Here is a 25759-nt window from a genome sequence, read left to right as displayed (position 1 = left end):
AAAAAAAACAACGGGATGCACTCCGGGAGTGCCGGCAGAAGTGAAAACTCAATGACATTGTAACAGTTTTTCGATCAGGTCACGTGTCCGTCTTACGTCTTACGAATCTTACGGTCACGTGACCTGTCGCGAGTTTAACATTTTTTCCCCATCACAAAAAGTGCACAGCGCCGCTAAAGAAGTTTTCACTTAAAAATTTTGGACATCGAGGTTTGTACCACCCTGTATAGAGTAGTTAATACCACCATAACTAGTAGGTAAATATTTAGATTCATATTAAAATATGTGACTTTTAAGTACCTACTGTATAATTATTTACAAATTAAATTTAAAATTTTTGTTTTAATTAATTTTTTTATGTTAAAGTAAATTTTAATTAAAACTAGAGATTAAATAAAAAAAACACAAACTATAAAAAATATACTTACCTACAAAAAAATATGCCTGTTATTATTACCACTCTGTATAATTTCAGCGAGAAGTAGTAAATGACGGTGTGACGTTCTGCTTTCAAATTCTGATTCTATTTTATTTAGATTATGACAATAAGTCAAATAGCAATATAGTCATCAACCAAATATTAAGCATAACGTCATTAAATTAGAGCTTGTTTTACATTGAGACAATAGGTATCCCTAACTTTTTGCGAGTGAGTAAGAAAGCAGAACAACAGTATCACCTTCGCGTGTTACCGCCGATACCCGATGTATCTTTCTAAAATCCGAAGGTCATTCTGAGAGTTAACGGACTGTAGATAATATGTTGCGCTAGCTTCGACCCGCGACTTCATCTGCTTGGAAATATGATGATGATGATGATATCGTACCTATGCTAAAAACGTGACGTACTCAGAAAGTGACGTCCTCAGAAAGTGGCGCTCTCAGAAAGTGACGTCCTCAGAAAGTGACGTACTCAGAAAGTGGCGTTCTCAGAAAGTGACGTACTCAGAAAGTGACGAACTCAGAAAGTGACGTACTCAGAAAGTGACGAACTCAGAAAGTGACGTCCTCAGAAAGTGGCGTTCTCATAAAGTGACGTACTCAGAAAGTGACGAACTCAGAATGTGACGTCCTCAGAATGTGACGTCCTAAGAAAGTGACATACTCCGCCTGAACCATTTACTGCGGTTCTACTATGCTAAGTGTGTCATAAATCCGAACAATAACTACTTAGCGCCGGCGCTATATCTATTGTCTTCTCCATTTCTACCTGCTCTGACCCACTGACCGTCAACCTGTTAATCTCTACTACTGGTACGATCTGTATAATAACGGAAAAGGTATACGGCATTGTAATTTCCTTTAAATTCACCTGTATCCGGACAAACCAACGTATAGACATTATCATACGGTATAGCTCCTATCCTGAACGGTCCTCTATTTAATTGTGAAAACTTTTTAGTTAACTTTTTGTCAGCTTCAGATTTGGGAAAAGCCTTAAGCTTTACATAATCCCCAATATGAAATTGTATCAGCCGATGTGTTCTATCATATGACTGTTTCCTATCTTCTGCCGCCTTTGCTAAATTTTCCCTAGTCCTTTCGCGAATTTCACTAATTGCCATACCGATAGGTCCCGTGACCTGGTGACCTATTGTCAAATCACTAGAGAGCTTTGTGTCCTCTCCGCGTAGTATCTCTAATGGAGTAAACCCGGTTGAGACCTGGATAACATGGTTATAGCAATCTTCGATCTGTGAGACTACGTCAACCCATGATTTGTGTGATTTACTGCAATACGTCCTAAACATCCTCCCTAACTCTTTGTTAACCCGCTCACACGAATTTGCCCTTGGATTACGTACTGAGGTATGCCCTAGTTGTATACCTAACTGTGCTATCCCTTTCTCCCAAGTATTTGAAATGAACTGTGATCCATTATCCGTTATGATTCGTCCTATTTTGATCAATTTGTGAAACTTCTTCACGCAGCCTAATGCGCCACTACCTGTTGCCTTTCTTAATGGGTATAGCTGTATGTACTTGCTAAATGCATCCTGCATCACAAAAATATATGTTTTACCAAACCGCCCTGGAGGTAGTGGCCCATAAAAGTCCCCAAAGACTATTTCTCCTACTTCTTTAACAATCACTGGCTTACATGGCCCAGAATGATTATCTAACGCATGTTTAGATTTTTGACAGACGTCGCATTGGCGCAAGATATTTGCTATTTCGCGCGACATACCGGGGAAGTAATATCTTTTCTTCATCAACGCTAAAACCTTGAACCTGCCATAATGGCCTATTTCTTCGTGGATATTTATTATCAAATCCGTTTGTAATTTCTTTGAGACAACTGGCACGCGTCCCCCTGACTTAGGATTTACGTGATAGAGGACATTGTCTTCCAACTCATAGTACCGACCTACCTTGTCCCTAGCTATGTTTTCTTTGTTAGACAGACTATCTATTATTATTTTCAGATCCCCGTCTTCTACCTGGTGTCGCCCTATTTCCGCTAGCTGTTGCCTAATTATCCGCGAATTCGTAGTTTCAAATAAGTTTATTTCTGGGTGCTGAACTTTCGCGGTGTTGATATCCGTAACCCCCTGTATATGATCAGCAATTACGTTGTCACTACCCTTTACGTATTCTATGCTGTAGTCAAAATGTCCTATATAGTGTACCCAACGAATCATGCGTGCACTCAGTAACTTGCATGAATTTAGAAACGTAAGACTTTTATGATCGGTTCGTATTACTAATTTTGCTCCCCGTAAATAAGTCTCGAATTTAGATAAACTGTATATAATAGCCCACAATTCTTGTTCCGTGACTGTCCATCTCATTTCCGCTTCGGTGAGCCCTTTGCTACAAAACCCTATCACTTGTTTCTCACCTGTATCCGACAGTTGATATGCGCACCCCGCAATACCTATGGCGCTACTATCCGTTTGTAGATAATAAGTCTTATTTATATCAGGATGCACCAACATCACTGATTTTAAAAACAGCGTTTTAACGCGTTCAAAACATTCATTCTCTACATGCGTCCATTTGAATTTGATTTCCCCTTTAAGAAGATCACACAATGGCCTAGTCTCCTCTCCGTACCGTTCTATAAACCTTCTAAAGTAATTTATTAGTCCTAGAAACGCCCTAACTTGCTTCACGTTTTTAGGAACGGGGAAGTCCTGGATAGCTTTTGTCTTGTCTGGGTCCATCTGAATCCCTTTAGTGCTAACTATATGCCCTAGCAGCTTTACCTCCACTTGCAGGAATTTACATTTCTCTATATTACAAGTCATATTTGCGTCATGTAACTTCTCAAGAACCTGATCAATATGTGATAGATGTAAATCAAAGTCCCCAATCGTATATACAATTAAATCGTCTAGATAATTCACACAAAATGCCCTAACTCCGCCCAATATTATGTCCATTGCTCGAGAAAAGCTAGCTACTGATGTCTTCAAACCTTGAGGTAATACGGCGTATGTATAACTTTTGCCCATGAACGTGAAACCAGTATACTTGGTTGAGTCTTTATGAATCGGTATTTGGAAGTATGCATTATTGAGATCAATAAAACTAATGTAATTTACCCCGTGGAACGATTGTAGAATCTCTGATGTAATTGGTGGTGCCTCCGCGTCCCCTAACATCCTTTTGTTAAGTTCTCGCGCATCTAGTAACAATCTAACGGAGCCGTCCTTCTTCTTCGTATAGGTAAGTGGACTACAATACGCAGTGGCCTCACGTTTGATAACGCCTAAACTCTCTAATTCGTCTATTTTTGCCTTTACTAATTCCCTATGTGCAAACGGTATCGGGTAACTACGCTTTATAAATGGGGTCCCATCTAGCATTTTAACCTCGTGCGTATATTTATTTGTCAGCCCTAACTTTTGTGAAAATACATTTTGGTGTTTCTTCAATGTCCGCAACAGTAAGGTCCTATGCTGTTCATCGACGTCCATAATCGCTACATACCTATCAATTAGTTCGGAACCTGCACCTTCGCCAAACGTCCTAACATCGTTCGTTTGTGTCCCTGGCTCGGCCAAGGCCTCCAAGGAATACATGACTTTAGCTAGACGATCTTCTTCAGTCTGATCGCTGAACGTCGCATTCGCCGTCACTCCTAAATGTTTTATTGTTAAACTTTGATCCTCACAATCAATAGTCCCTTTCACTCTCCTTAACCAATCCCAGCCTAAAATAACTGACCGTCGTATCTTTTGTAGTACTAGCGCGGGAGTCTCGACTTGTGTTTTTGCAATTTCTACAGTAATTAGATAAAGACTCCTAACATTTTCGCTTCTAGACCCAAAAGCTCCCGTAAGATGTATCGCGGGTATAGGTACTTCGGGTAATGGTCCTAGCTCCGATCTCAAATTAACATATAATTCACCGGAAATAGCCGTTATCTGACTCCCTGTGTCTATCAGTGCCTTTATCACACGACTACCTACTTTAATTTCTACCTCAGGTAATCTTGGCAACGTCGGATCTACGTTCCCCTCTTGTTCGTCTATACTTTCATCTAAGTCGTCAAGTATGGTATATAATTCCCCTTTCCTGTTATAACACGCAACGCACGGTCTACCCCATTCTTCACATAACATAGCACGCTCGTTCTTATCGCTAAAAAGTCTACCTACGCATTCTAACGTCCTAAATTTATCTAACCCTAAACGCGCATTTCAACCTATCGGTTTTCTGTCCCCATCTCCTAGCTTGCCTAAACCTTGACCCGCACGCCAGCCCCAGCGATTCATTAACTTATAAGCTACTCCTATTTTACTGACTACCGCGTCCCGTTTTACCTCTCTATCTACAGCAGTCTTACAAACGGGACTTATTTGTTCGACTGAGTCCCGTTTCCCTGACCCGAACCTACCCCTGTGCACGTGGATTGATTATTTCCCGCGATTCCTGGAGTTGAAGACTCCTGTGAAAAACTAGGCCTACTTGTTGACGACGAAGAAGCCGGTTCCCATTTGATTGCGGGGAAATTGCGCCTGTTATAATTATTTCTACCTCGTCCGCGCCACCTGCCTCTATACGACCTTTGATTTTCGCCATCTTGCCTTCCCTCTAGTATTGCGACTAAGGGTGTATTACCACGCGTATGTCCTATTCCTCTCCTATTAAACGATTATCTATGCGAAAAATTGTCCCTACTAGTTCCCTGGCCTGCCACACTACTATTAACACTATCGGAACTAATATTCTGGTCGTAATCGAACAAGAAGTCCGTCGCTGCCCGTACGCTAACTTTCCCTACCCGTGTATATGTGTACCACATTTGTTGTACATCCCTGGGATAGTGACGCATAATATACCCTACTAAGTCACTCTCCTCTAACGGTATAGTTAACGCACTAACCGTATCGACTTGTTCCGCGAAATGTTCCCCCATACTCAGTTTTCCTTTAGTATCGAACCTTCCTTTGATAAGTCTAATTTTCGCAGCCTCTTGATGTTGTTTGGTCCAGTATCTATTTTTAAAATCCATCTCAAAATCTTCGAAATTTCGCCAATTTTTACTATCTAATCCCAAGACGGTACGCGCGGACCCCGTCAGGCACTCGGTCACTACATCTAAGACCCTATCTTGCGCGTTAATCGAATTAACGTATCTACGTAATTTTTCAATAAATTTCATCGGGTTTGGGTCGTTATTTCCATTAAAGCTGGGCTTCGTGAACGGCGGCATCACATAAACGCTAGTCCTCTTATTACTGCACGCGTTCCCGTCCGCCTCTATGTTCTGCGCAGCCTCGGATTCGGTCCGCGAGACTGCACTCTCACTACTCCCACTTGCGGTTGACGACATAGAGTCCACACGCTTTACTAGCTCGTCAAACCTAGTTAAAAGAGACTCAAAACTACGCTGCTGTAAAGCAAACAAATCTACACTAGCCTGCTGTCCCTCGTCATTGTCGGTTTCAATTCGTCGTTGTTTACTTGGTTCGCTTCTATTCGTTAACACTGCGCTACGTTTTGCGCCACGAACTTTACTACCACGTCCTGACATCTTGCTACGATTAGACGGTTCAAGGAATGAAAAACCCAAGCGCTATATTAAAATTAATTATCTGTAGGGACTGTAAGTAATTATAATACGCTCAGATGTACCCTCGTTCAACCTTTTAAATCTGAATTAGAGAAAACTATATTGTAGATACCCCTCTCCAATCTTTAGACTAAAGTTACTGGTATTAATGACTTGCCTCAATCGAAATCTCTCTTCTTAATGTATTTACTTTAAATTGTATTTCTTTAAAAGTGATCGTCAATTTTAGTTTAAATGCCTACGTTGTGTTTATTTATTTTATAGTAAGTTTGAGTAACTAATCAAGTCCTTCTAGTTGTGTCTATTTGTTCTTATAGTATCTTGACACAAAGTCTAGAATCCTGCGTCATGCGGCACCACGTGCAGTGGTATTGTGGCCCTGTAAAATAAAGCTTGGACAAACAATAACCTTGGCCACACACCTCAGAGTCACTTCCTCACGGAACGAGCCTGAACCACTATAATTCGTGTTCGTCTGGGACGAAAGTAATTAATTCTCGACCGGTATCGCGTCCGACGCCAGTGGAGGCGCGGAACAGTTCTTCCTGAGCGTAAGTGAAAAGTACTGAGCACGGCAGTCTCTGAGATACCAAAGCTTCTAGGACTGATTCCGTTTGCGCTACCCACGTAGAGGCCTGTGTCTACTATGTGTGTAAGCTAGCTAGCATTTCGTATGGAGGGTTAGCAGGTGCACAGGTGCACTATGTGATGTCGGATTTATTTGGTGTTAAGCGGTATACCTTTAGTATTACTTGGGAGTGGCCACTAAGCTAACCCTCGGCGCCTCGTATAAGGTAGACACAGGTTGCTCTACGCAAGTCGTATAACCTCGATGTGTACTAGTAATTAATCTAGTCCCTAGACCTGCGGTCACAATGGTAACGGCTTATTCCCCGTAATTTAATAGCAAATAAACCCTTGATCAAAACGAGTGACAGAAATTAGATATTTCGTAAGTTATAATGAGCCCAATCGACGGCTAGAGGCCGTCAACAGTCAGGCCGATTGGCGTCGTCGTTCATTTCCTCTAGCCGCGTCAAAACTACCAATACACATCAAAGCTTTTCTACCTGAAATCGGTTCTAGTCGCTTATTAAAGCCAGGTATGTAAGGTATGATGGATATTACCTCAGTTTCTAACTAAATACCTTCTTGTCTGTCCAACCTAACTACAAGGTAACTATGAAGGCTTAGGGCCAAACTAGAGTATGAGAGGAAACACTGAATTAAAAGCAAGTCAAATTTATAGATATTTATTTGTACCAGCGATTCGGAAAGGTGGACACTGTAAAGAGGAAGAACCGCCTAAGAAACCCCTTCAGTTTATTCTTTTGGTCTCTTTTCAAACTAAAGTTAACAAAGTTACTTATAAAGAACCCTAATCAGATCTATATTACCAATATAGCTAACCTAGCCAACTAACATACGCTGTCTTTATTAAGGTTGAACGAGAGTATAGCTAAACTTCCATAAGACAAATACACAATCAGAATATATTAGCCTAGTATTGGTTGATATGTTTCGGCAATAACAAGGGGTGAAGCGAAGTGATAGCGAAATAACCCGCGGTCTATAGAGAAGAACGTAATTACAACTTTATTTCTTCTCAACCAATACGTCAGCCCAACACAGTATAGTAGTACACACAATGAGGTCAATCTTCAGTGACTAATCGGATAAGTTTCTACGAAGACTATTCTACAAAGCCCTACGGCCTTGCTCTACAACGCTATGAAAATATGGTGAGATAAATTGATTGGTATTTATATCCGATTTGTCACCTCACATTAACAGAGTACTTAGCTTTGTATTAGCTGCTCGTATGCCACTCGACACTGACTCTACAACTCTCTATTTGGTATAGTATTGAGATACTTGTTGATCGTCAAAATAGTGAACTAAGTCAGACAACCTATCTCTTCTGCGTCTTTCAAATAAGTGTCCTCAACTTCCTGCGACAACCTTAACCAAACTTAATTACTACAACCTTATTATTTACATATTATCTTAACCTAAATACAATGTAACAGGGAAGATTTTCGCTCGTCTCTGGTCCAGTGTCTTTGCAGCCCCTCCTAGCAAATGCTCCGTCTCGCTCCTTCGCACTGCGCTGTCTCGCTCGCTCCTTCGGCGGCGCCGGAGTTCGTGGAAGTGGCGATGTCGCCTTTGAGTGGCAACCCGTTGTGTTGCACGTGTAGACTTATTCTGCAATGATTTGAAAGAACCAGAGTAGTTGCCTGCATTGTATAATCGCTCGTATATGTCAGCGATAGGCTTCATATTAGGTCGTATTCAACTTTAAGGGTTAGTAAATTTCTTTATTATTTTCCTTGAACTGTCTTATCGCACACTTGTCCATTTTGCATTTGTTTTACTTCCTTAGACCCTAACTAGAAACATAAATCGTATTGTTTTTATGTTTCTTTGTTTTATTAATTTATTACTTTCGAGCGTTTGGTTTTCTCGTTCTCAGAATACGTTCGTTTAAATTTATCACTCTCCCGTCGGTTTTAGCTCCGTCTCAAATTACTTAACAATGTCTTTAAATCGGATAAATATTTATGATGCAATCCTATGTTACCATCTCAAGTCTCTCGTGGGATGGCCGGATGTCTTCTTGAGTAAAACTCGATGCTGACCGTATAGTACATTATTGTTACAATTACAAATATAGTCTTATCTAAATGAGATTAGAGCGCGAAGATACCTAGAGCGATTCGGAGCGCAGGGGTATTGACGCGGATGTTAGGGTGGATGCGAACTTGCCGGGTCGCCGCTCGATCCCGGGGTTATATTCTGGAGCACGACGGGGTGTGTGGTAGGGCCGCGTGCCCATGCGTCGGAAATGCCTTAGACTTTTGTGTCTGGTATGTGATCACACTGTCGCCCGTTGCATTAGCAGCAGTCATAACTGTTTAATTTGTTTGCACTTGCACATCGTCTTGTAATGCACAGATAACACTTCACTTGAAACATATCAGATACAGGGTTGCAGCAGGGTGCGCTCTGGCGCCGATATTTGTGTCGCTGGTGTAGGTCGAGCGCCGTCTCTTAACTTAAGTAATAGTTTTAATCCACCGCTTTCGGTTTCCTCTGGCTCTGATTCCGTGTCCGTTTCCGGTTGTTTGTATATTTTTTCCGCTTGTTTCTTTAAGCTGCTTCTGTTTTCAGATATGTGCTCCCAATAGGATCGGGGTCGGTTAATACTGTCGAATGCCGTGGTTAAGTGAGTCCTCCCACGTATATATCGGGCGTCCCTCCTTCCTCTTTTTCTCTTTATATTCCAGAGCTGCGTGGAGTAGGTGAGGGTTTTCTCGTCTAAGTATGTGCCCGTAGTATGAGAGCCAGCGGACTTTAAAAAAAATTGTAATTGTTTTCCCTTCCAGGATTTCATTAAACTTTTGCCCCGGGGTGTATCTGGCTACTATTAGCATTTCCTTAAGAATGTGTCTTTCGTATCGCCTAAGGCGGGCTCCGTCAAAATTGGTCAGGGCGGTTAAGTTTAACCCGTACGTCATGGCAGGTGAGATGACCATTTTGTACATTAGCCTAGCTATTTTCCATTCAATTTTCTTATCCTTAATAAATCTTGTTAGTATCTTTGAGGTTCTTACATTACAGCCTGGTCACAACGAGTCTTTATCGTAGCTCTCCTGTCATGACCTGAGGTGATATAAGTGCCAAGATATTTAATTTCATTTACTGGTTGTATGTCTCCTACGTACCTAATCTGTTGGTCGGTTGATGTGACTGCTGTTGGGTCTCTTATTACTAATTTGGTTTTGGTTACGTTTATCATAAGGCCTACGGTGTCTAATAGGATCGTTAACTTTCTTACTATGTATACGGTCGAGGACTTCTATGCATGGACCTAGTATAATTAGATCGTCTGCGTAGGACAACCCCTTTTCCTTTCTGGACCGCTTCCGAGCACTGTTAATTTATTACATTTTGGAGAATCAAGAATTCAAGTCAGCGGCTTTTTCGATCTCTTCATCGCTGGAGACTTTGAGCTCCGTCATCGACTTCAAAATCGTCATCAAATTACTCTTTTGGCAGTGGGGTTGGGTATATGTACTAAGGTGTTGGGATTGTTGAAATAAAAGTGCACACAAATTTATATTGTTTTATAATGATTGTAGACAAAGTGCTTGCTGGTCAAGGGCGGATCCAGGATTTTTTTCTGGGAGGGGCACATGGGGCAGTAGAGGGGCAAAAATATATATACCTGTTATATAAATAACAATAACTGTTAAAAATAAACTTGCAGTATTTATATAAAGGTTAAGTAAAACAAAAGATGTACATAAATAATAATGATAGTTTTCTTTTATGTTTCCTGCTAAAGATGTCCAGCACTTCATTAGCGTTCATTTTTGTCGCAATGTCTTGATGGATGTGCATTACAGCTAGTCCATTTAAACGCTCTTCTGTCATCCTGCTGCGAAGATATGACTTTAACAGGCGTAAGGTGGAGAAAGATCTCTCGGCAGTGCTAATGGTCACAGGAAACGTGCACAACAATTGACACAGAGTTCTAATATTCGGTAGAACCGTTGCTCGTTTGTAGGCATCTGCTGGAGTCTTTGGGATAATTTCTTTCATCTGTTGCCAAATTTTTAGCTCTCCCTTCAAAGCTAAAAAACAAGGAAGGTCATCCTTATATAGTTCAGCGCCTTGCAAAACATCCTCTATATCTTCATCGCTGAAGTTATGGGACACCAACTTTTGCAACTGTCCGATTGTTTGGAGGGGAGCGCTAGGGAACCTAGATGACATTTCGCTTAGCAAATAGTCTAAAAAAGGAATATATACTGAAAGTCGGTAATATTCTTCAACTGACTGAGTCTGAATGTTCGGCCGACCTATATATCGTTCCTGCAACATGTAACTATTATAGTGGAGACTGATGCTGCCGATGCATTTGTTGGCACTAGTGTAGTTGCCGCAAGCGTGGATGCACATGAGACACCACCAAATTCAACCGCTTTCCCTGTATCTGCAACTGCATCGTCGGTTTTTTGTTTTATTTTGTAGAGAAAAACGCACTTATACTCTTTTGTCTTTTCCTGCCTTTATCACTCATCATATAGATACAGTAATATAACTTGTTACTCGATGAAATCACTTCAATTTTTCGCTTCAATATTTTGAGGAAACAACATCAAACGTACAGTACGGGTCCTACGATTGTTATCAACTGGAACCAAATGTTGAGGATGAGTACCTACCATGAGCAGACGCACAAGTGTGCTGCAGATCAGCGGCGTAGCGTATATGTTTGTCGCCCGGGGCCGATCAGAATTTTGCCGCCCCTAAAAAGTTCGGTCAAAATGTTAAAATAAAACTTTTTTTCTTGGCTGGCTACCATTTATTGAGGCAATTAAAAAATAAAGATCTCTATCTCTAATTACAAAACAAAACTTATCTACTTAAAAACCAGAATCAGAATGCTTTATTTGTAAAACATAGGTACCTACACAATAGGTCTTAGGTAGTTATGTTATATACCTTTGAACACTATGTTTGCCATGCAGTTGGCATACAAATGTTTAAGAGAACGAAAATCTAATTAAACATTTTAAATCTTAGGAGTAAAATAAGAGCGGTTTCGCACTACGTGCGATCCGAATCCGATCCGAACCCGTGAAAATATGGTCCGTAGTAGCCGTAGAACTATTTCTATGGTAAATTACGCACCGCACACGTTGAATGACGGAAAGAAATAGGATGACGGAGATCGGATCTAGTGCGTAACTTATCATATAAATAGTTCTACGGCTACTACGGACCATATTTTCACGGGTTCGGATCGGATTCGGATGGGACGTAGTGCGAAACCGCTCTTACTAATAAATAAATTATCTTAGCTTGATTATTTATCAAAAGGAATTTACTATTTTACAAACAAATTAATGCAGTGGCAATGGCAACATTGTCTGACTTTTTTTGGTCTTGAATTACGTTTTGCAGTATAAAATAATAAAATGGCTCTCACGGCAAGTCTCCTAGGGTAAGATTTACTATTATTTATTAAAATTTTACTCTTCTTGCTTTTTTTTTCGGTAAAATCTCGAATGCAAGAGTCAAAGTCAATATTAATTGTGTGTTCAATCGTTAATATGGCAAGATTACATAGTCTCAGCTCTGACATTCTTGAGCGTAAATAATTTTTAATTAGCTTTAACTTTGAAAAGCTCCTCTCGCAACTGGCATTGCTAACTGCGGTTGTCAAAAAAATCCTTAACATTATAATAATGTTAGGCAAGCACTCTTCTAGCCTCGCTTCCACTATGTATTTTAACAAATCTAATGAGTTGGACTTCATTAGTTGTACTTTCTTGTCCGGGTCTGAGGCTGTTACGAAAGCCCGGAGACGGTCGCGCTCAAGTACAAAATCTTCGCTGTTAATGTCTTTTGGAGCTCCATCGAGGTTGATACTGCCGTCACCTAATAAAATTTCTGGTCTCAAAACCCCATATTCTTGGGCCAGATCTTGTAACTGCTGAAATCTTTGTTTGATCTCAGAAATCATCCTGTCTATAGAAGCGAACATTTTTCGACGCAAGTCTGCTTCATAAGACAGACCGACATCTCTGCTTCCATCACCATAAAGATGCTTCCGTCTTGCTTGCCTTGGGGGCTCGCAAGAAATTCCGAGCTCTTCACATTGGTTTTTAGCGTATGCTACTGCTCCGTCTACAAATTCTTCCCGTTTTCTTTCACAGATTGCGAGTAAAGCATTTACTTTTTGAGCACACTGCTCAATATTGAGTCCTTTCGTTTGCAAATAAGTTTGAGTATCATTAACTTCAGAGAGTATTGGCTGCCAGAGGCCTAAAAAACATAAAAACGAAAAAGACTGCATCGCTATTAATAAAGTTCCAGCATCTGTCCGCGTGTTTAGGCTTTCCTCTGGTTCTGTTAAATTTTCAATAGCAGTTAATGTATCCTTATAATGGTTTTTCATGTAGTTTACAGCATCACCTCTAGCGCTCCATCGTGTGTCTTGAATCCTCTTCAAACTTTTACCTGTGGCTGCAAGAAGGACTTCCCACCGGTGCATCGACATAGAAAAGAAAATATAGCAGCGTTCTAGCGTACCGAAAAATGTACCTGAGTTTATTTCCGCTGAAGCTGCATGTACGCAGACTAAGTTTAATGAGTGATTTGAGCAGGGGACAAATTCGGCATCAGGATTCATGTCCTTAATTCTTTGTTGGACCCCTGTGTGGCATCCAGCCATCGTAGCAGCATTATCATATGCTTGCCCTCTACAGTTCATAATGTCCAGGCCATCTGCCTCGAGTTTGCTTAGTATCATGTTAGTCATGCCTTCCGCGTTTTTTGTTTTGGTTTCAATTAAATCCATAAATGATTCCTCTACTCTTACCTCATGATTTTCAATTACCACATATCGTAATATCTGGCTAGTTTGGTCCTTATGGGAAACATCTGGGGTACTGTCAAAAATCATGGAATAATACTTGGCCTTTTGAACACGAGCTACAATTTCTTGACGAATTTTGTTTCCTAAAATTTCAATAAACTCGTTTTGAGTTTCAGGTGACATATAAGTAACAGAAATGTTTTGACCCATTTTTATTCTTACTAGATGCTCTCTGAGAACGGGATCGTATTTTGCCAGTAGCTCCACCAATTCTAAAAAGTTTCCCCTATTGGCACTGTCTTCGTTTTCTCTGTGACCACGTAATGCTAAATTTTTTTTTGCCAGAAATCGTATTACATCAAACATTCTTGTAAGCAATTCATGCCATTTTTTACTCTTTTTCGCCACTACTTCTTGTTCTTTCTGGTCAATTGTTTGTCCTTTTCAAAGTCTCGATTCTAACTCCTTCCATTTGCAAAAATGTTGGCTATGCTGAACACTTGACTCGTGATTAGCAACTTTAGGATTCAGTTTCCACCAAGTATTGAATCCATCTGAGGAGGTAAATTTCGAAGCCATTCTCGCCTTTGTTGAGTTCGAGTCCTCAAACAAACGACAACAGAAGCAAAACAGTGATTTTTTTGATGGAGAATATGCCAACCAAGAGCGTAAAGCTTTTTCGCCGTTTGGCAATGTACGGTAAAACCAATCCCGCGAGAAGTCCCCTAAGTCTAAAGATGTCCAGTAGTTCATTAGCGTCCATTTTTGTCGCAATGACTTGATGGATGTGTATTATAGCCAGTCCATTTAAACGCTCTTCTGTCATCCCGCTGCGAAGATATGACTTTAACAGGCGTAAGGTGACGAAAGATCGCTCGGCAGTGCTAATGGTCACAGCAAACGTGCACAACAATTGACACAGAGTTCTAATATTCGGTAGAACCGTTGCTCGTTTTCTCTCATCTGTTGCCAAATTTTTAGCTCTCCCTTCAAAGCTAAAAAACAAGGAAGGTCATCCTTATATAGTTCAGCGCCTTGCAAAACATCCTCTATATCTTCATCGCTGAAGTTATGGGACACTAACTTTTGCAACTGTCCGATTGTTTGCAGGGGAGCGCTAGGGAACCTGGATGACATTTCGCTTAGCAAATAGTCTAAACAAGGAATGAATACTGAAAGTCGGTAATATTCTTCAACTGACTGAGTCTGAATGTTCGGCCGACCTATATCTCGTTCCTGCAACATGTAACTAGTGGAGGCTGATGCTGCCGATGCATTTGTTGGCATTGGTGTAGTTGCCGCCAGCGTGGATGCACATTATGACACACCACCAAATTCAACCCCTTTCCCTGTATCTGATAAGTACATAGGGATAAGTTCGCCTTTGTACTTCCATTACTGTAATTTATTTTTGTAAACCTGTGTTGTGTACAATAAAGTGATTACTACTACTACTACTACTACTACTACTACTACTACTACTACTACTGATACAGTAATATATGTATGTATGTATGTATGTATGTTTGTATAAACTCTTTGTTATATATAACTGTTACTCGATGGAATCACTTTAATTTTTCGCTTCAATATTTTGAGGAAACAACGTCAAACGTACAGTACGGCTCCTACGATTGTTATTAACTGGAACCAAATGTTGCCATCACGTGCCCCTGTACCCCCCCCCCCCCTAAATCCGCCCTTGTTGCTGGTAATTCGCATTCAGCTGAAACGTGTTTTGTCTTCTTTAGCGTATCCGTTACTGCATTGTGTTACCTCGAATATTTGTTTGCTATGAAAGCTAATTATCAATGTTCTAGTTATATAAAATTGCACCGGTTTGGGTGGTGGCACTCTATTCACGACGTTGCCTTCATTAGCAAATTTATCCACTTATCCACAGTGATTCTCTGACAAAAAACGTTTAATGGGATTATTAACTGGCCGAAACATTTAATTCCGTTGCAATATCCTTCTTCCTGTAACCTTGCTCCCACAGGGTTACAATTTTTCTCCTCTCCATTGTGCTTAAATTACTCATATCGGATGCTATCGGCTATAAATTCGTTGTCACTTTAAAAAAGCCTTGTTGACACCGGTTAAAATGCAACTAATAGATCGACAACGATGGTCAACAGATGTTCCCACTGGGTCAGGTCTGAACCCAAAATATGTACTACCGAAGCTATAAAGTACTTATAGCGGTCCAGCGTTCTAATGCAGTCGCCTATCATAATGAGGTCGTCAGCGAATGACAATATAGGGTAGGGAAATTTCATTGTCCTGTTGAAGAGTTATAGCCTCATCCTTCTCCTCCAGTATTCTAAGTACGTCATCTCTCAGGATTGTAAACAGTCTGGGCGATAAAAGGCATCCTTGTTTGACTCCTTTACCTTGGTTTATTGTTTCGGTGGTTTGTCCGAACCATGCAAAGTGCGTTCTTTCTATCATACATGCAGCAATAATTCTGTTTGTAAGAGAAGTGTTTATGCGGCTAAGCAGGTTCTCCTTTATGGCATTGAGGACTACGTTGTCGAAAGCCTTTTCAATGTCTATGGCTATTATGAAAACCTTTCTTCCTTCTCGCTAGGTGATATCTAGCAAACTTCGAACGTTATAGAGGTGGTCATTCGTCCACTAGACCATTCATTTCCTTATCTAGCATGTCGAGGAGCAAATTAACATATATGCGATAGCCAACATTGCAAATGGATATCTCCTGTTGTAGTAGTTGACGTTTTCGTTGTTGTCGTTTTTTTGGCGATATAGTTTTAGGAATCGGCTCCTGTTTGGAAATAAGCCACTCTTCCGGCACTTTGTTGGTCGTCTAAGCGTTTTGCATAATCTTGTATATCTTTGGTCGTTGTTGCACGCAACTATGTATAGCGTTTACTTTAAGGCCTACCGTTTCGAATAAGGATTTGGCCTTGGCGTAACATTGTTGTAGTATACAATTAGATATTTACTATGATTAAATCATCTGCGAATAGTAGTAGTACGAGTGGTCTCTGTATTTCTTTGTCCTGATTAAGCTTCAAGGAAGCAAGCTCTTCTTCTAGAGTAGACGATTCTGAGGGGACCTAGCAAAAAAGCGCCCTAAACGGGAAATCGTATTAAACGTGAATAAAAAAACAAGTATTATTCCATTCCATGTAATTTGTTTATTTAGAATGGAAGACGCAACAAGTATTATAATTATTAAAATCAACAATAAGGTTACGGAGGGTACCTACTTAACATAATTTTACCCACATAAATGTAGTATTTTTGTTAGATACATTAAATCTGTTTATGTTGGTATTAAAATAACAATAAGTTCTGTTTTACTCAAAGTAATTATTAATTTTAGTTTCGATGCATTTGCTATAACAAGATTTTCAATATAATTTGATTTATGGACCGCGTCTTCGCTATAACCCATAAAGTCCATAGATAGACGACCGAATCAAAAAGCCGATTGCTTGGTCAGGGCTACAAACTTGTCTGGAGAGGCGGAGGTGTCGCCATCAGGATCGCGGCTCCTTACGTCATACTAGTACGGCATGGTTAGTCCCAATTTTTGCAGACTGAACCATTTAATGCAGGTTGATTCGTTCATGACCGCTTTGACTATTCAATTGGTCGTAGCTTTGTTAGTTATTCCGCTCAGCAAAATGTATCTGATGGCGTTTAGGTCCACTGTGTCGAAAGCTTTTTTTAAGTTCAATCGAAAAGGACATACGTTCTTTTGCCAGCTCTTCACTCTTTATCGTAATGTTAAAGTTAACGGTTTCAGAATTATGACTAATGATAATATGACAATCATGACATTATGACTTTCAATCATTATATCAAACAAAGGGATCCGCGCTATCGCACTATGGTATCGTATCAATATGCAAAATTGGTGACTTAACATTTTTTAAACAATATTAATCCGTGAGTACTTAGGTACTTTCCGTCCATGTTCTTCAGTGTTAATTTGGCGCGCTGTGCCTCGACTGCTGCCGAGGAGGCGGGTTACCCACCGGGGCGGGTGTTAACGGGCGCCTCGGACGCCTTCGTTTTTTCGTGTCTTTTCGTCAACAAATATGACGCATGGAAAATCAAAATTTTCCATTTCTTCGGCGAACCTAAGACGTGCTGCCTTATGAGCATCTGTAAGGTGCAATTTCATAGCCGGAATCCGGCAGTGTATTCCGGCATTATGAAGAGCTCGCCGGACGGTTGATATGTGACAGTTAAATTGATTTGGTAAATGCCGCGTCAGGATGAACGGATTCTGGTAGAAGGCTGCCATAATTTCTCTCACGCCGGCTGGATTAATTAACCTAGGTGGAGCTGGTCGCCTTCTTGCAGTAACGTTGCCAGTACTCTCGAAATGGTTAACCCATTTAGCGACAGTGTTCCTCTGCAAACAAATATAACATAAGAAGAAGAAAAAAATAAAGAAGAAATATATATATATTAAGAAGGAGTAAAGTATTGATTATATACTCGGATAGCTACAAAATACTAAAAAAAAGTAACACATGAAAAAAGGTCATTCGGCTTTTAGTAAAAACTGGCCAAGTGCTAATCGGACTCCCGCCCCATGAGTTCCGTAAAGTTTTCCCAATTTTTCCCCTTTTTTACTCAAAACCGACATATAGACTTCTCATCAGGTTTTCCTGTATTCTATAAATTAGGTATAGAACTATTTTATGTATTTTTTTTTAGCAACATCTTTGCTCCGTTGCATATGAAATAACTTATTAGTGTAATGGAGTTTATTAACTTACCGTAAGGTGTAACTCTCTTGCTATTTGCGCTTTCTTGTAAGCCTGCTCCCACAGGACTACAATTTTACTTCTCTCCAATTCACTTAAGTTTGCTGGCATTTTGACTGAACATTTTTTTTAAACAATATATTTAAATTAAAATACATTTGTTGTGACTTAAGGAAAACGTTGTTGACACGATGCCGTTTAAAATGCAACTGATAAACCGATAACGATGGTCAACACATTGTCATGTTTGACAACAAAAACAATACCGATGCAATATACTTATTGCACGACCGTGATTTACTTACTTCCTTTTTAACGATACCATAATCCATGACGTCAAAGTCAGGAACATCTTTTTTCTTATTTCGCGTATCTGTTACTACATTGTGATATACCACCTCGAATGTTCATTCATACTATTTCATATTAAGTTTGTATTCCGGTTTTATGAAGAGCACGGCGGACGGTTCGTGGGGAGCAATCATAGCCCATATGATAACCGTTACTCAAAAAGTTAACTTCGTTATTTGCTAATCCGTTACTAAATAAAATAACTTCGTTAAACGTTAATGCGTCACATTTTGGAATATTTAACGCAAGTTAACGTTAATTGTTAACACGTGATAAAATTTGCATTATTTTACTTATACAAACTCTTGGTTTGGGTCCCGGAAGTCAACAGGTTAGGAACAAAAACACACGTGTAAAATTGGAGTATGTAATTAGCTTCATACATGTTTTTTTAAACATGACAATCGATTCTACTTTCTGATAGATACATTGTATTTTATGCATGTAGACCATTCATTTGTCTGGCATAATCTGTTGTTGCCATTTCTTTATACGGCATTCTTCTTCGGCGTGCCCGTTCTTCATGCAACACTCGCAGCGTTGTCGGCATGAAGAGTTCCATTTCTCGTAAGAAGTGACTGAGGCATCGTTTTCTTCCCAGTGTGTTTTCTTCTCTAGTAGGATCTCCTCAGCGCTGCGCGCAAGTTTCAGGACCTCTTCAAAAGTTTTGAACGAGCTTATTGGCACCATCTCCCGGATGCTTAAGTGGAGTTGACCATAAATCATATGCAGTTGATGGTTCTCCGGCGGGGTTGGCGCGTGCAGCTGCGCCATGAGTGCCCTCTTCTTTGCGTCGAACTTTTCAGTGGGGGTTTTCACATCCTGCTTTTGCTCGATGATCCTTTGATATAGGATGTCCGCAAATATCTTCGGAGCAAACGCGTGCCTAAGCCGGTTCTGGAATGTGGTCCAGTTATGTATCTCGGACTTGGCACCTTCCCACCAGATAGCGGCATCCCCTTTTAGTAATAGGTTGAGCCCTTCCACTGCGTTCTCGTCCTTGATGTCATCAAGATTCTTGTAGACATTTATGGCTGAGAGAAATGTCTCCACAGCTTCGTTCTCGCCTATCCCGTCGTATGTCGCGTTGCACTGTGCGAAAGATCCCTTTCTGTTTGCCGGTGCTAGAGCTGTGATGATGCGCTGGAGCTGTTCTTTGGTCATGCTGAGGGCCATCTTCGCTCTGTGCTGTGCTCGTGTCTGGGATCTGAAGCCAGGGCCACTGTATCCTGTGGTGAAAATAGAGATGCGTCGATAGTCGTTTACTGTTTTCGAGTTGTTTTTTTTTTTTGAAAAGGTACTTGGACTGACTTGTGTCCAAGTGAACGGAAGAATATTGTTTATCCAAGCCATCCTCATATGGTCTAAGATCTCGGATTTCAGGTCTTGCGTGTTAGCCTTGTATAGCTCCGTGACCACCAGATCGATGCCGGGAGCAGTGCCGTTTCGCATTTGGCTAAGGATTTTGTCAATGTCTGCCATTGTGGGCTCATCTCCTAGGTCTGACGGGTCCTCATCGCTTAGTCCGTCAGTGAAGGGCCCCACCATATTGTCGAGTTCTTTTTCCCACTTTGACATTGGAATAAATGTATTTTTGATTCGCCGCCTTTCGTTTTACTTGTGCCGCCTATAGAAATCGTAGGTTATTTTCATTCTCATCGACGGGTGTATTTTGGCTAGCCCCCTGAAGAACGTTCGGCATTCTTTTTCATTGTCTGTGGCTATGATCTCTTGTAAGCGCCGTCTGCATTCTTTAAGCTTGTTTCGAGCTGAAGAGTCTAAAGGGTTGCGTTTATTTTGAAATTTGGCCTTTTGTAGATTTGTTAGCGCCTATTCTCGTTCCTTGGAGTAGTTTGGTTGGTATTTTAGGGTCTTATTGGCTGCACTTTTCATGATGTTTGTGATGTTTTCCCATGAATTTTTGGGTTTTACGGCCTGGTCACAACGAATCTTTATCGTATTACCAAGATATTTCATTTCATTTATTTTAATGGCTCGCCTATCATGTATCGCTGTTATGTGATAACATGTCATAATTGCCCAGGTAGCGGATTGTTTCGATTGGCTTTAAATTGCACTCTTTCAAGGTGCAACGGTTGTTGTTCCGATACAGGTTGACCGAAGGGATCTCGGACAAGCTTCGTTTTAGTTTTATTAATAACGATTCCTACCAAGCTTAATAGTGATTTTAGTTTGTTAACTACGCGGTCCAGCGTTCTAAAATGCATTCGTCTACCATAATGAGGTCGTCAGCGAATGACAATATTAAGGGTAGAGCAATTTCATTGTCCTGTTTAAGAGTTATAGCCTCATCCTTCTCCTCCAGTGTTCTAGGTACGTCATCTATCATGATTATAAACAGTCTGGGCGATAATAGGCATCCTTGCTTGACTCCTTTGCCTTGGTTTATTGTCTCGATGGTTTGTCCGAACCATGCAAAGTGTGTCTATTATACATGCAGCAACAATGCTGGTAGTAAGAGTAGCTTATGCGGCTAAGCAGGGGTTCTCCTTTAAGTCTACGTTGTCGAAAGCCTTTTCAATGTCTATAGCAATTATGAAAACCTAAACCAGGTGATATCGAGCAAACTTCGGACGTTGAAGATGTGGTCATTCGTCCACCAGACCTTTCATTTCCTTATCTAGGTTCTCGAGGAGCAAGTTACCATATATGCGAAGCCAACATTGCAAATGGATATTCTCTTGTATTCGTTGACGTTTTCGTTGTTGTTATTTTTTATCGATAGGTATAGTTTTAGGAATCGGCACCTGTTAAGAAATAAGCCACTCTTCTGGCACTTTGAATGAATGAATGAATGAATGAATGAATGAATGAATGAATGAATGAATGATGCTTTTATTGGAAACACACATACACAACAACATTAAAAAATGCTTAAGTCTAGGTAAATTTGAAGTTACAGTGTTGCGAGAGGTTCCAAAAAGGATAACACTCAGCATGTGTCGCAGCACATGAATAGTGTTACGACGCTGATTTTCAGTGTACCCATTGACACGTAAAACAAACACAAAACAACACAGAACATAAAAACAAAACCGAAGCAGAATACAACAGAATGTGCGGTTGACACGGTAATTTATTAACAAAATAAGAAAACTGACACATGTTTATGAATAAATACTTACATAATACATAAATAAATATATAGACTCTAAAGCACAGTAGTCGGTACAAATACAGGTGGATGTAGGTAGGTATAGGTCGGCTAGGTGGGGATCGTTTGTTCCTTGAGTAGGTGCAGTTTCAGTCTGGATTTGAACATGTATAGTGAGCTGGCATTTCTTATTGGTGGTGGGAGATTGTTCCAGCACCGCGTGGCTGCGTACCGGAAGCTGCCACGGAAACTAGCCGACCTGTGCCTTGGACAGATGAGGCGGGAGGCTTGCCTTATGTGTTTACGGGAGAACGTTAGTCTTTCGTAGAGGTAAGTTGGTTGTTTTGTCAGCATAATCCCGAACAAGAGTGAAGCAAAATGTAATTTTCTACGGGCCTCCATCTTAAGCATATTGCCACTATTTAAACTTTGTTGGTCGTCCAAGCGTCTCGCATAATCTTGTATATCTATCTGGGCTACAAATTCTTGCGGCGCCGCATTATATAGTTCTAGTTTCTAGTGCGATTTTGTCAGTGCTTGGGCCTGTCTCATTTTTCATTTTTTGAATGATATTCGAAGTTGTTTTCATGTCGGGCATGTAGTTGGTCGTTGTTGCATGCAACATAGTGTTTACTTTAAGGCCTGCCGTTTCGAATAAGGATTTGGCCTTGGCGTAAATGGTGTCTAGTTGTTGTGTATACAATTAGATATTTGCTATGATTAAATCATCTTCGAATGCTAGTAAGAGTGGTATCTGTATTTCTTTGTCCTGATTAAGCTTTAATTTAATTATAATTATAATTAAAACACCCCCCGACCACCCTAAACCCTAAACCGACGAGCGTGTATGAGGAATGTTATGAAAGTGAAGGAAGCGAAAGAGGTATGTCAGTATCGTAGCAAGTGGAAATCCGTGGTCTCTGCCTACCCCTCCGGGAAATAGGCGTGATTATATGTATGTATGTATGTGTATAATTATAATTATTATAAATTTTATATTAAAGGAAAAAATTGAAAAATTACGCTTCCGGCAGGACTTGAACCCGCAACCTCCGCAATCCGTGCGTTAGCTTGCTTGGATTGTGGAGGTTGCGGGTTCAAGTCCTGCCGGAAGCGTAACTTTTCCATTTTCTCCTTTAATATAAAATTTGGAATATCGCTCGCAGACGTATCTGCATGTTTCAAAAATTGATGTAGGGACTGCGTCCTACATTCGCCCAAGCTTAGATGATATTAAACAAATAATTAAATAAATAAAATTTTAGCTTTTCCCGTTATACGCAATGTGCATAGCATACGTAACGGTAACTTTATTTTATGAATTTTATGATGGCTAGCCGTTAGGGATAAGCTTGTAAAATATTGTAAAATGTATTTCCTTTGCTTTGCCGGCACTGACTCTTTGTTTATCCATCTTTGTTTTATTTCTTTGTCGGTGTCCGAATAGCTATTGTTAACTTACGTAATAAACTAATTTGTACCCAGCGTGAGAAATGCTAGGATCAGGCATGTGCAAAACCGTTATCGGTCCTGTACCGCTATTCCGATGAGCCTGTTGCTTACCTGCAAAGTTATGGTCATCAGGATCGCGGGGAGTCAGAATGAGTTCTGAGTTAGACGTCAACTCGACAAGTTATCTTGTACCTTTATCACGGGTCGAGCTTGATCTTATATCGCTCCCTATACTTGTTAAATATTGTAATTTTAGTTAGTTTAGTTTTCTTAGTAGTGTTAATATAGAACAATTATTTTTTCCGGCGTCTAAACTTTTATTTGCAATACTCCCAACACCTTGGTACGAATACCAAACCCCACTGCCAAATTGGTGACCCCGACGTGATCGCTATAAACGGCAGTATTGGTTAGTACATGTGTTGTGGACATAAACTTTAGTGCTTTTAGTGGACTTATCGTGTATAGTGACTTTTGTGGTGAACTTTTAAAATGGCTAACGAAAGTGCGCTTCGTTTACCCGCATTCATACCTCGCGACCCTGCGATGTGGTTCTCATTGGCAGAAACAATGTTTAGCAAGGCCGGCGTCGTCGACGACGTTAGCAAATACCTTCATGTGGCGAGTGCGTTAGCGCCACATGATGCCACAGAAGTGCGCGATATACTAATCGCCCCGCCAGATAACGACAAGTATGATGCACTTAAGACCGGCATCATTAAGAGGTTAGGTGCATCACAAGAGGTGAATACACGCAGGTTGCTCGAGCGAGAGCACATAGGAGACCGCAAGCCCTCGCAGTTTTTGCGGCATCTAAGAAGTCTCGCTGGATCCGCGGTGCCAGACGCATTGCTTCGTACGATGTGGCTGGAACAGTTGCCGCGCCCGATGCAGATGGTCCTAGCTACGCTGGCAGAGCAGAGCTTGGACAAAGTTGCAGACGTCGCGGATGCAATCGCGGACAGCACTACGCCTACGCCTAATATCGCGACTACGGAAAATCCAGTGATGAAAGTTTTAGAAGTTCTAAAGAGTGAAATTGCTGACTTGCGGCAACAAATGAAAGCTTTGTCTCTCAACGCAAGTGCGCGACACAGAGGCAGATCACGCTCGCGTTCGCGATCTCGACCTCGCTCAAGGAGCAACTCAGCAAGCGGTATGTGTTGGTACCATGAAATTTACGGACATGAAGCGCATAAATGCGTACCGCCTTGCGCATTTAAAGCAGCCGACAATGCGGGAAACGCGAGCGGGAGCCATTAGTGGCGAATGGTTGCCCAAACACAACAACAACGTCACGACGAGTATTCATCATGGACAAAAACTCTGGGACCAGGTTTTTAATCGACACTGGAGCGGACTTAAGTGTATATCCTCGCAGCCTAGCCCCTCACAGTGAAGAATCTTTGTACGAGCTAGTTGCAGCGAATAACACCCCGATCAAAACTTACGGTTTCTCCACGATGACCCTAAACCTCGGACTACGTCGAGATTTCACATGGCGATTTGTTGTTGCTGACGTGGCTAAGCCAATAATTGGTGTAGACTTTTTAGGTCACTATGACTTACTAGTCGATCCAAAAAGGCATAGACTGATAGACGCCACGACAAACCTTACGGTCACCGGTCAGGTAGCCGAGTTCGAGCCGCCGCTATCAATCAAAACAATAACCGGGGACTCGCCTTATCACCGAGTTTTAAGAAAATATAGCGACATCACTAAGCCCGACGGTGCCGCGGCAACACAAAAGAAGCACAACACAAAACATTACATTGTGACGAAACCGGGACCGCCAGTAGCTCAAAAACCTAGAAGGTTAGCGGCCGATCGACTTATCGCCGCGAAGAAAGAGTTCGACGCAATGCTAAAGTTAGGCATTGCGCGCCCGTCACAAAGCAGCTGGGCATCGCCACTTCACATGGTTCAGAAGAAGGACAATGGATGGCGACCATGTGGAGATTATCGCGCGCTTAATGACCGCACATTACCGGACAAGTATCCAGTTCGGCACATAGAAGATTTTGCCCAGACTCTTAGTGGAAAAAAAGTGTTTTCAACCATAGACCTAGTGCGTGCGTTCAATCAAATTCCAGTGGCGGAGGAAGATATACCCAAAACGGCTATAACTACGCCATTTGGATTATTTGAGTTTCCATATATGACTTTTGGACTCCGTAACGCAGCTCAGACTTTTCAACGATTTATGGACGAAGTGTTACGTGGTTTAGACTTTTGTTATTGTTATATAGACGATATTTTGATTGCTTCCAGTGACAGTGACGAACACTTAAAACATTTAGATACTGTATTTAAGCGATTAAGTGACTATAGTGTAGTGATTAACCTTTCTAAGTGTGTGTTTGGTAAGGACCAAGTTGAATTCCTAGGTTATTTAGTGTCTGCGGAGGGCACACGCCCGTTACCTGGTAAAGTAGAAGCTATACGCTCCTTTCCACTCCCGTCCACAGCGAAGCAATTGCGACAGTTCTTAGGTATGCTAAACTTCCACAGACGTTTCTTACCTAACGCTTCAGCGCATCAAGCTAGATTAAACGACTTACTGAAGGGAAACCTTAAAGGTAAAGCGACGATTCACTGGACACCTGATAGCACTAAGGACTTTGAGGCCTGCAAACAATGCCTCGCCGACGCAACAATGCTGGCCCATCCTCAAGATA

The 25759-nt window shown here is 41.0% G+C and overlaps 2 protein-coding genes across 2 annotated transcripts in view; both read right to left on the bottom strand.

The window, feature by feature from the left end:
* LOC134791246 (phosphomannomutase) overlaps positions 1 to 25759 on the bottom strand; it is a 317911-nt gene that overhangs the window by 130086 nt on the left and 162066 nt on the right. The window lies entirely within an intron of this gene.
* On the bottom strand, positions 1147 to 14124 carry LOC134791538 (zinc finger MYM-type protein 1-like). Its single transcript, XM_063762585.1, has 4 exons — positions 12023 to 14124; positions 3107 to 3277; positions 2372 to 2551; positions 1147 to 1260 (listed from the first exon to the last, which is right to left on the bottom strand). Exons 1-4 carry the CDS (start codon positions 13778 to 13780, stop codon positions 1147 to 1149), a joined length of 2223 nt encoding a protein of 740 aa, XP_063618655.1. The 5' UTR covers positions 13781 to 14124.

Source organism: Cydia splendana, chromosome 6 (genome assembly GCF_910591565.1).
Source record: "Cydia splendana chromosome 6, ilCydSple1.2, whole genome shotgun sequence".
NCBI classification, from domain to species: Eukaryota; Metazoa; Arthropoda; class Insecta; order Lepidoptera; family Tortricidae; genus Cydia; species Cydia splendana.
The sequence above is the reverse complement of the archived record's forward strand: the minus strand, read 5'-3'. Positions and strand labels throughout refer to the sequence as shown.

Bases quoted from the DNA above. Each gene is read 5' to 3' on its own strand.
- LOC134791538 (XM_063762585.1), bottom strand. From the start codon at position 13,780: ATGTTTGATGTAATACGATTTCTGGCAAAAAAAAATTTAGCATTACGT. The intron at 3,278-12,022 runs GTGAGAGCCATT...CATATTGATCAG, and splicing joins CTTACCCTAGGAGACTTGCC to GTTCTTGAGAAGTTACATGA. The intron at 2,552-3,106 runs GTTAGGGCGTTT...GATCATATACAG, and splicing joins TTCCTAAAAACGTGAAGCAA to GGGGTTACGGATATCAACAC.